The sequence below is a fragment of the Dipodomys merriami genome, unplaced genomic scaffold, assembly GCF_024711535.1.
Source record: "Dipodomys merriami isolate MVZ:Mamm:240054 unplaced genomic scaffold, mDipMer1.0.p SCAF_34, whole genome shotgun sequence".
Lineage (NCBI taxonomy): Eukaryota > Metazoa > Chordata > Mammalia > Rodentia > Heteromyidae > Dipodomys > Dipodomys merriami.
This window is the reverse complement of record NW_027204937.1, coordinates 17135749-17147833: the sequence shown is the minus strand read 5'-3', so window position 1 is coordinate 17147833 and position 12085 is coordinate 17135749. Positions and strand designations below refer to the sequence as shown.

Genomic DNA, 12085 nt, shown 5'->3' with positions numbered 1-12085 from the left:
CGTAAAACAGGAAATAATGTTGTTTCATTTAATTTTGTCTTTACATACTTTAGAAATCAAGCAAAAGTTTAAAAATAGAATAGGGGGGCTGGGAAGGTGGCTCAGTGGTAGAGCACTTGCCTTGCATGCCTGAGGCCCTGGGTTCGATTCCTCAGCACCACATAAGCAAAAAGAAGAAAGCCGGAAGTGGCGCTGTGGCTCAAGTGGTAGAGCGCTAGCCTTGAGCTGAAGAGCTAAGGGACAGTGCCCAGGCCCAGAGTTCAGGCCCCACATCTGGACCCCAAAAAAAAAAAAAAAATAGAATAGGGGCTGGGAAGGTGGCTCAGTGGTAGAGCACTTGCCTTGCATGCATGAGACCCTGGGTTCAATTCCTCAGCACCACATAAGCAAAAAAGAAAAAAGCTGGAAGTGGCGCTGTGGCTCAAGTGGTAGAGCGCTAGCCTTAAGCTGAAGAGCTGAGGGACAGAGCCCAGGCCCAGAGTTCAGGCCCCACAACCAGACCCCTCCCACCCCCCCAAAAATAAAAATGGAATAAAATAGAATAGAAATAAATGTGAATAACATACAACAGGGGGATCCATCAGCTGCACTGGACATTGATCAAAATGAACTAAGCAACTCAATGTCAGCGATGGGAGGGAGGGAACGAGTGGGAAAGAGAGAACAGCTAACGCTATGGAAAATGAAAGAAATGTATATATCATCTGACGTGGAAAAAATAACTGTATTGTCAAAGCTCATAGAACTCATAAAAGTCATAGACCACGATAGACAGTTTGCCCCCTGAAAGTTAGAATGTGTTTGTGACTTTAACTAAGCATCACTATTCCACAATACTGTGAAATTTGGGAAATTATGTAACCACTTAATCACAATAAAGAATTTGAAAAAAAAAGAAATGTGACTATATATAAACATACAATATCTATAAATACAATATATAAATTTATAAACATATATACATTTAAAATAGAATAAATATAAAATAAGTAGAAAAATAGAATTTATGGTTGTAAGGTAGCATATTTGTACTTTCATAGTAACTTTCAGTATATAGAATGCCATATTTATCACATTTGAGGTTTATTTTTCCCCCCAATACTTTGAAGATTTTCCCAAGCTTTGTAAGTTTCACAAGGAACCACAATTGCCATTCTGTTCATGCATTTTACTTACAGAAGAACTATTGGGGTTTTCATATTGACTTGATTATCACCTTTCTGTGTAGATGAGAAAGTGGCAAGTTAGAGAGAATGGAATGGGGAAAAATATCAAGATATTACAACAACAGGAGACAAATATGCCTGTCAGTGATGGGGACAGAAGAAAGTATTTAAAAAATAGACATAATAAGTAATAGCAATTATTTGTTTATTGATCACTAATTTTATTCACTGCTCTGGTACTACATATACTTTATATTCTTTCATCAAACTTTATAATACAATAGTTATCCGGCTCTTTGTGTATATATGGGGAGACAGAGAGGTTAACTAACTTGTCCACAATAACACCCCCATTGAAAACCCATAGATTACTTTGTAAAGTATTTACTCCAGGACACAAACTCCATAGTAGCTTTCCAGTATGCACAAGTAAAGACAAACATTCTTCATTATATATTAGAAACATATTCTTTTAATGTTTTTCTTTGGGGAGAAGAGGATTCTTTGTTCTGTTCTTGGTCTATGTTTAAATATTCATTCCTAATTTCTCACATGTTTGTATAGCTGCTAAAATTGTCTTTCATGCATAACATGTTGATTTTGTTGTTGTTGTGGGCCTGAACACTGAGCCTGGGCACTGTCTTCAGCTCAAGGCTAGCGCTCTCCCACTTAAGCCACAGCACCACTTTGGCTTTTTCTGCTTATATGGTGCTGAGGAATTGCACCCAGGGCCTCATGCACGCAAGGCAAGCACTCTACCACTGAGCCACCTTCCCAGCCCTGATTTTTTTTTTTTTTTTGCTTGTTTTTGGAGATAGGATCTTGCTGTGTAGCATAGCTGGACTGGAATTGGTAATCCTCTTGGCCTCAGAAACCTGAGTGCTGGGATTATAGATGTGTCCCACCATACCTGATGAGCACATTTTTTAAAAATAGATCAGGCCTATAAGGCCTATAGGTAATTTGTTTTGTTGTATGGTATTCTAGAAGGGCAGATATATTTATTTTATTAGTACTCTTAGTCTTTTTTGTTAATATTTTCTTTAGAGATAGTACTTTCATATTTATTGTCTTCTTAAATTGTTTGCCTGAGCAAAATCAATGCCTTTCAGTAATTATCAGACATGTAATATATATATTTTGAATGTGTATTAGTAAAATTTATGATGTGGGAGTACAGACAAATGTGAGACATGGTCCCTGTTGAAATCTAGAAATGAAAACTCTACTCTTTTTTTATGTGATAAATGGAGAAGACAGCAATTGGTGTTGAGCATACTTTTAGGAAGAGTAGTTTTTATCAAATCAAGCTGCAAATAGAATAGTTTTGCTTAGTGTTTATGGTGATTTCCATACCTTTTTCCTATATAGAAATAAGGTACACACTCTGGAATGAATATTTATTTATTTATTTATTTGTTTATGCATGCATGCATGCATGCATGCTAAGGGTATAGAACCCAGGACTTTGTGTCTAGTACAAGTACACTACTGAGCTATTTCTCTAATCTGATGTTAGAAAAGCAATCCTTTCTGTCAAACTAAAATGTCTCCATCTCGTAACCAGTCATACCATTCTGTACTGATATTTCCTGGTACTGATAATTTCCTGGAAGCATTTGATTACAAACAACACAGATGATAGTTATGTAGACCCCACCCCCACCCCCTTGAGTGGGAACTTCCCAATGACTTTATCAACCTCCTCCAGCTGTAATCGGCAGTCCCATCCATAGCCCTGTCCCCAGCCCCATTTCCAGCCAGTTGTGATGAGATGAATGTGTGCTTTTGCCTCCCAAAAGGACAGCCCCTACCCCAATAGGGACCTTTCACTGATGGTTGGAGTGCTTTTTTTCTTTTTTTGCTCCTGGGACTTGAACTCAGAGCCTGGCACTGTCCCTAAGCATCTCTTGATTGAGCCATAGCACAACTTCTGGCTTTTTCTGTGTATGTGGTACTGGGGAATAAAACCCAGGGCTTCAAGCATACTGGGCAAGCCCCTACCACTTAGCCACATTCCCAGCCCAGTGAGAGTACTTTCTGACTTCCTTGTATTATACCATTACCCTGGTAACCAGTTATCAAAATAAATAAATAAATTATGAGCCTGACTCCTTAGCAACAAGGAAAAGAAGAGACAGTGTCACCCTGTAGGTTAGGATAAAAACTGAGCAGACCATCTAACCCAGTGTTCCTCCCCTTTACTCTAGGGAATGTTGCAGACCACTGTTCTGTATAGAAGTAAAATGCCTTGATGAAATCTCCTATATCTCTTGTGTGTGTGTATTCATTTTCTTTTCTTTTTCTTTTGGTCGGTCGTGGGACTTGAACTCTGGGCCTGGGCATTGTCCCTCAGCTCTTCAGTTCAAGGATAGTGCTCCACCATTTGAGCCATAGCGCCACTTCCGGTTTTCCGAATGGTTTATTGGAGATAAGAGTCTCAAAGACTTTTCCTTCCCTGGTTGGCTTTGAACCGTGATCCCCAGATCTCAGCCTCTTGAGTAGTTAGGATTACAGGCGTGAGCCACTGGTGCCTGGCTTGTATATTCATTTTCTGATACTGGAGGGTCATTTGTGTTTCCAGCAACACGGACTTGTTTTGTTTTTTAAGATTTTTTAACATAGAATTTTTATATTTTTTAAATTTTTTATTTTTTTGCCAGTCCTGGGACTTGAGCTCAGAGCCTGAGCATTGTCCATGAGATTCATTTGCTCAAGGCTAGCACTGTACCACTTGAGCCACAGCATTATTTCTGGCTTTTTCTGTTTATGTGTTACTGAGGAATTGAACCCAGACTTCATGCATGCTAGGCAAGCACTCTACCACTAAGCCACATTCCCAGCCCGTATACTATTCTTACTCTGAGTGTACTGAATTTCTAGCTTTAACAAATGGGAAAAAAAAAACAAACCTTAAAATTAAGTGTGGTGATACATGCCTTTACTTCCAGCTTTTTTGGGAAGCTGGTTCAAGATTAGCCTGGGGAATATAGTGATTCCTTGTCACAAAAAAACTAAATAAAATTTAGAGTGAGGAGTGAGAAAACATTTAAAAGAAAATAAACTTTTGTTGTTGTTGTGGGACTTGAACTCTGGGCCTGGGTGCTGTGCCTCAGCTCTTCAGCTCAAGGCTAGCACGCTACCACTTGAGCCACAGCACCACTTCCAGCTTTGTTCTTTTTTTTTTTTTTTTTTTTCCTGCTTATGTGGTACTGAGGAATCAAATTCAGGGCCTCATGCATGCAAGGCAAGCACTCTACCACTGAGCCACCTTCCCAGCCCATAGATATGGAAATATTTCTATCTTGTATTACTGTAAAAAGAAGTTTATGTTCCTAGAGAATTTAAGCATTTTAAAATAAGTGTAACAAGGCTGGGTGCTGATGTTTCACACCTGTAAACTCAGGAGGTTAAGATTGAAGGATCGTGGTTTGAAGCCAGACCTAGCAGGAAAGTTCGTGAGACTTTTTATCTCCAATTAGCTACCAGAAAAGCCAGAAATCGAGAATGGTGACTTAAGTGGAATAATGCTAGCCTTAAGGAGGGGGAAAAAAAAAAAGCTCAGGGACAGTACACTCTCTCTCTCTCTCTCTCTCTCACGGAAACAAGCTAAAAATCTGGAAAATAGAAACAAGATCACTATAATCCATAATCCCTTCTAGTAGCAAAGGGCATGGAGACCTATACTTGACCATTTCTATGGTATTCAATTTCTGGCCCCTTTTCCTTCGCCCTTTGTATGTAAGTACTTTGAAGAGTACCTATTGGCAATTACATTGTTTTTCCTATGCTGAGGAGGTAAAATAACTGCTAATGAACTAGACTTTTTATAGCATTTTATATAGAGCCACCTCTTACTTGAATAATAATAGAACTTAAATAATTGTACACCAGTGTATTTAATGAATATTTAAGTAATATTTTTGGCTGAAGGAAGTAGGCTAAGAATACTTACTTTCATTTACATGAAAGCTGTACCAATGACTTTAAAATAGTTAAATGAGCTCCTGCAATGAGAATCTGGCCATTTTGATTGTGGCACAGTAAATATTCAATATTAATTTTAGGATCTAATTTATTGTAGTGATCATTTTACCTGAATAAAATCAAGGTAAATTTTATTTTTATTTTTTATTTTTTGGTGCCAGTCCTGGGGGCTTCAACTTGAGGCCTGGGCGCTGTCCCTGAGCTTCTTTGCTCAAGGCTAGCACTCAACCACTTGAGCCACAGCATCACTTCTGGCTTTTTCTGTTTTTGTGGTACTGAGAAATTGAACCCAGGGCTTCATGCATGCTAGGCAAGCACTCTACCACTAAGCCACATTCCAAGCCCTCAAGTTAAACATTTTTAATAGTATTCTCTTTCTTTGATGCTGGCCTGGGAGCTATCCCTGAGTTTTTTTTGTTTTTCTTTTTTCTTTTTTTTGCTCAGGGATAGTGGTCTACCTTGAATTACAGCACTTCCAGCTTTTTGGTGTTTAATTGGAGATAAGAGTCTTAAGGACTTGTGAGCTGGCTTCGAAACTCAGATCTCAGCCTCCTCAGTATCTAGGATTACAGGTGTGAGCCATTGGCATCTGGCTCTTAAAAGTATTCTTTAGCTAAGTACTGGTGGTTCATGTCTGAAATCCTAGCTACTATTAAGACTGAGATCTGAGATTTGCAATTCCCAAGCAGGAAATTCTTTAAGACTCTTATTTCTAATTAGCCACCAGACAACTGGTGCTGTGAATCAAAGTGGTGTAGAGTGCTAGTTTTGAGCAAAAGAGCTTCAAGTACAGTGCCCTAGCCCTGAGTTTAAGCCCCACAACTGACCAAAGGAAAAAAAGTACCTGTTTAGTAAGTTCAAGGCTCTGAGGTCAAGCCCTAATACTGCCAAAAAATCTTTAGTTGAAAGGGTCTTGGTTTTTGTAAAATATGGCATGACTTAAAGCTTTAATAACAGTTTTGTGGTTTTGTGTGTGCATTTTAGGAAAACCAAATCTAGATCTTTCTATTGATAGCTCAGATATATTGAAAAGGTGAAACTACTTTTTATGTTCATTTTTAGCTTATTTTCTGAATTTGTTCATTTGCTCCTTTTTAGGAGTCACATGATGCATTATTGGAATTTGGGAATAATAATCTACAAATACTGGTTCATGTAACTAAGGAAGGGGTGTGGAAAAATCCAATTCTTCTTAAAATTCTTTCTCAGCAGCCAGTAGAAACGGAGGAAGGTAAGTCTTTTTATTTAAATTATTGTTTTATAAAGGAAATGTACAAAGGAGTTATATAAATCAGGTAAAGATTACATTTCTTTTTGGATAACATCCCCCCAGGAAGGTAAGTTTTAAACATATCGGAGAAGTTAATTATGTTTTGAAATTTTGCAAATTTTACCAGTATATACTTAATTTTTCAATTTTCTTTCTTTTTTTCCTTGTTGGTCATCGGGCTTGAACTCTGGGCCTTGGCACTTTCCCTCAGCTCTTAGCTCAAGGCTAGTGCTCTACTACTTGAGCCACAATGCCACTTCCTTCAATTAGAAAACAACTTTTAGCACTTAATATTTGGCTCATTTGTATTTTTAGGTAGCATTTAAGTTTTCCTTTGCATTGAGTAGCAGTATTTACAGTTTCTGAAGTAGAAATAGTCTGCTGTTAGTATTGGAGGATAGTAGAGCTATGCTCATATATTCTTCATTGTTTACTATAGCTAGGATCATGGAATAAAGTGCTTTTTAGCTTACACTTTTGAAATAATTATAATACAGTGTTTTACAGAACAATATGAAGAATGACATTTTTTTTATTTGCAACACTGTAAATATAAGACTAAAAAAATTGGGGCTGGAAGGTGGCTCAGTGGTAGAGTCCTTGCCTTGCATGCATGAGGCCCTGGATTCGATTCCTCAGCACCATATAACCAGAAAAAGCTGGAAGTGGTGCTGTGGCTTAAGTGGTAGAGTGCTAGCCTTGAGTTGAAGAGCTGAGGGACAGTGCCCAGTGCCCAGAGTTCAGGCCCCACAACCAACAAAAAAAAAAGAAAAAAATTATTTGAGTTGACCTTTGTATTTTAGACAAGCTAATATAGTTAACAGTTTTAACCTTATTTGCTTCAAGTTTGTTGAAAGTTCAAAGGATCACATATATTTCTGAGGTTAAACAAGTTGCACAACAATTTAAATTTTTTTGGCAGTGTGGAAATTTGAACTCAGGGCTTGACACTTGGTTAGCTCAAGACTGGTGTTCTCCCACTTAAGCCATACTTCTAGTTCTGTATCTTTGCTGGTCAGTTGGAGATAAGAGTCTCAAATCTCTGCCTGGGCTGCACCTTGATCCTCAGATCTCAGCCTTCTGAGTAACTAGTATCCAACCACTGGCACCTAGCTTAGGTTAATTTTCAGATAGGGGCTCACATTTTTGCCTGGGGCTGGCCTTAAACATATCCTACAACGTATGCCTCCCACATAGCTGGGATTGCATGCATTTACCATCTCCATAACTGTTGCTTGAGCAAAAGTAGCTAGGATGAGAGGAGTAAGCATCCACACTTACTTACATAATTTATTTGTCTGTGTATGTATTTTGGTGTTAGTTCTGGGACTTGAACTTAAGGCCTGGGCACTGTCCCTTTTTCCTACCACTTGAGCCACAGCTTCATTTCCAGCTTTTTGGTAGCTATTTAGCCATAAGAGTCTTATGGACTTTCCTGCTTGGGCTGGCTTTGAAATTCCATCCTCAGATCTCAGCATGAGCCACTGGTGTCCAGCCTTTTCCTCCCCGCCTTCCTTCCTCCATGACAAGTTCTCACTTCTCACAGACTAGCTTGAAACTGGACATCCTCCTACCTCTGCCTTTTGACTTCTGAGATTATCCATACTTGAACAAGTTAGAACAAAAAAATTGATGCCTTGAAATATCCCAGTGAGCTGATTGGTTCTGTGCTTTGATGATTCTGTTTATTATTTGCACTGACAAAGAATGAGGAAAAGAGCTGTTAAATAAAAAAAGAAATTGATGTTCATTGTTTTGTGTTAAAGTCCTCAAATGGCATTCCTTTTTTCTTTTTTCTTTTCTTTTTTTCCGGTCATGGGGCTTGAACCCTGGGCCTGAGTGCTATCCCTCAGCTCTTCAGCTCAAGGCCAGCGCTCTACCACTTGAGCCAAAGCACCACTTCCGGTTTTCTGGTGTTTTATTGGAGATAAGAGTTTCACAGACTTTCCTGCCCTGGCCGACTTTGAACCATGATCCTCAGATCTTAGCTTCCTGAGTAGCTAGGATTATAGGCTTGAGCCACCGGTGCCCGGCAATGGCATTCCTTCTAAATACAGGCAGATGAAGACTCAAATGCCACCTTACTATTGATGAAAGCTATTAAGAGGCAGTGCCAAGTACAGTCATGCACTGCTGCTTAATGATGGGGATATGTTCTGAGAACTGAGTCATTAGTTTCTTTGTGTGAACATTGTAGAATATACTTACACAAAGTCACTCATTCAAAGCTGTCTCTTGGCAATCAAGAGGTGTGGTAATATAAAATACTTGAGACTGCCACTGGCACAACATTCAATACTGTTCATACAGTCAAGTGGGGTTTTTTTGGTTTTGTGCCAGTCCTGGGTGCTGCCCCTGAGCTATTTTGCTCAAGGCACTCTACCACTTGAACCACAACTCTCCTTCCAGCTTTTTAGTAGTTAATTGGAAGTAAGAGTTTCACAAACCTTCCTGCCTGGGCAAACTTTGAACCATGATCCTCAAATCTTATCCTTCTGAATAGCTAGGATTACAGCTACCAGCACCCAGTTTAAACTATTTCTTTACTAAGTAGTAGGAGTACACTCTTAACCAATAAGAAAAGTAAATACATAGACCAGAAATAGTTGTATTGATCATCATTATTATGTTCCATATATAACTTTATAAGACTGACTTTGCCAATAGGTTATTTACATCAGTAGCAACATCACAAATGTATAAGTAACTCATGTGACTTTAATGTTATAATGGCTAAATTGTCAGTACGAATTTTTTAACTGCATTATAATCTGACAGGACTACCATGGTAATTATGTGTAGGTCATCATTGACTGAAATATTATGCAGCCCAGGACTTTGGTTTCAAAAGCATCCAAAATTAGGTGCATCCTAATCCAGATAAATCTTGGCTGGGACAGAGAATACAGGCTCTGTGTAAGCATGCCCCAAGCCCAAGAGAACAATGGGTAGAGTTGAGATTAAAATCTTCATTGAACTTTCCCCTGGGGTACAAGTCAAAATATGTCATCAAGAAGTGAGTAGAAAATTGCTTGCCTAGAATCCTGTGTTAACTTTACCCTAATAAAGAATAATTAAGCAGTCACCATTTATGACTCTGAATGGGCACATGATTCTACACCATAGTACCACAGTGTAAGTGGTAGACTTAAATTTTCAGATCAAAGACTAGAATTTTTTTTTTCCCAGACAGGCAGGGATCTTACTATGTAATCCAGACCATCCATGAACTAAGGATCCTCCTGCCTTAACCTCCTTAGTGCTATGATTACAAATATGGATCACCACACACAAACTAGAAAATGTTTCGTATATACTGTTTCTTTAACCCAAATATTAATATATTTGATGTCATAAAGAAGTGATTATTTTAGGGCTGGGAAGGTGGCTCAGTGGTAGAGTGCTTGCCTTGCATGTGTGAGGCCCTTGGTTTGATTCCTCAGCATCTCATAAACAGAAAAGGCCAGAAGTAGCACTGTAGTTCAAATGGTAGAGTGCTAGCCATGAGCTGAAGAGCTGAGGGACAGCGCCCAGACCCAGAGTTCAGGCCCCATGACTGACAAAAAAAAAAAAAAAAAAGAAGAAAGAAGGAAAAAAGAAATGATTATTTTATTATCTTCTATTCAATAAAGTAGTAACAGAAGCATAAAAGTTAACTTTTTTTTACTTTGGAGGAGCTCAGTAAATACAAGTTTAATTTTTTGAATTTAAAAAGTCCATGAAATTTTTTTTTCTGTCTTGAATTTTGTGTCTCCCTTTCTTCCACACACCCAAAATAAAACATTTATAACTGAAGTACCATTTGACACTTCTAGCTGGCTTGATTAACAAAGATCCGGAAGTGTTCTTTTGTGCTAGTTTTGGGGCTTGAACTTAGGGCCTGAGCTACTTTTGCTTAAGGCTAGCACTCTACCACTTGAACCACAAATCCACTACTAGCTTTTTGGTAGGTTATTATTTTGGTAGGTTATTTCCTGCCCAGTCTGGTATCAAACTGTGATTCTTAGATCTCAGCCTCCAGAGTAGCTAGGATTATAGGCCGTGAACCATTGGCACCCAGTGGTAGGGTTCTTTTTAAAGTGACTTAAATGTGGGTTATATGAGCCAGGCACAGGTGGTTCATGCCTGTAATCCTAGCTACTGATGAAGCTGAGACCTGAAGAGCCTAATTCAAAGCCAGCCTGGGCAGAAAAGTCCATAAGACTCTAACCTCCAACTAACCATCAAAAGTTAGAATTAGCTGGGGCTCACTCCTGTAATCCTAGCTACTCAGGAGGCTGAGATCTGAGGATCACAGTTCAAAGCCAGCAGGCAGGGCCATAGATTCTTCCGTCCAATTAACTACCAGAAAACTGGAAGTGGCACTGTGGCCCAAGTGCCTTGAGCCGAAGAGGACAGGGACAGTGCCATGGCCCAGAATTCAAGCCCCATGACCGACAGGGAAAAAAAAAAAAGCTACAAGTGGAGCTGTGACTCAAGTGGTAGAATGCTGTCCTTGAGCACAACAGCTCAGAGACATTGTCCAGGGCCTGAACTCAAGCCCCAGGACTGGCACACATACAAAAAAGAATCTGGTTATATGATTATACATAAGATAAAGTGATGTCTGTCGCATACCTTGTTTTTCTTTGAGATGAGGTCTTACCACATATCCCAGGTTGGCCTCAAAATCATGATTTTTTTGCCTTTGCCTCTCAATTGCCTCCCATGCACCATGCATGACTTTGTAACGGAAACGATTCAGTAAAAGGAAAGGCAAAGGAGTCTTAAGTGATGAGGACCCTATAGGAATTTTTAAATTTTTATATTAAATTCTTGAACAAAATTAATAAAAAGTTCATGATTAAGACTCAGACTTGTCAATAAATACTTATTGAAACACATGATGTGTCCTGTGCCTCTCCCCCAACCTTGTTTTGTTTTTTGTTTTTGTTTTTGTTTTTGAAGTGCTGGAGATCAAACCAAACATTGGGCATTAGGCAGTTGATACACTTTTGAGATACATCCACATCCACTTTCACACACACTTACATATTATATCTAAATGATTTTTTTAAAATCAAAATTTAGTTGTGCTATTTCATGTAATGGGACTGGAGATACGGCACAATAGTAGAGCTACTTGGCTAGCATGCATAAAACTCTAGAATTGATTCCCAGCACTGCAAAAATGAAAAAAAATACAGCAATGCAGTTGCAATTTATTAAGTAAAAGTAGTTTTATCTCTTAGAGATAATAACTATAATTTGAAAAGTTCCTACTATGTGTTGGGCACTGTAGCTGTGATTTCCTATCTCATTCAATATATGAAACAAGTAAGAGGTCACACATACCCAAGACCATATAATTAAAATTGTCCAAATAGAATTTGGACACAGATGAGGTATAAAAGCTTTGATTAGATATTGATAACCCTTCAGTTGCTAAGTACATAGTTTTCTTAAGTATGTTTAATATACAAAACATTGTGCTTAGTTCTGTAGAGAACAATAAGTTAACAAGACATGGTAAGAGAGATGGTAAGACATGGTAAGATTATAAGAGAAACCGACAGAGATTGACAAGACCTTAAAAATAACTTTTAAAAATTTGTTCAATCACTGGGTTTCTTGTTAGAAAAATAAAATTTAAAGCCGTATTCTAGATCTAAACAATCAATAT

The 12085-nt window shown here is 38.4% G+C and overlaps 1 protein-coding gene across 1 annotated transcript in view; it reads left to right on the top strand.

Annotated features, from left to right (window-relative positions):
• Window positions 1-12085, top strand: part of LOC138803476 (zinc finger protein Rlf-like) — a 67043-nt gene that overhangs the window by 22848 nt on the left and 32110 nt on the right. The window contains exon 4 of the mRNA XM_069987556.1: window positions 6252-6384. Within this exon, the coding sequence (XP_069843657.1) occupies window positions 6252-6384 (133 nt within the window). The remainder of the gene's footprint in view (window positions 1-6251; window positions 6385-12085) is intronic.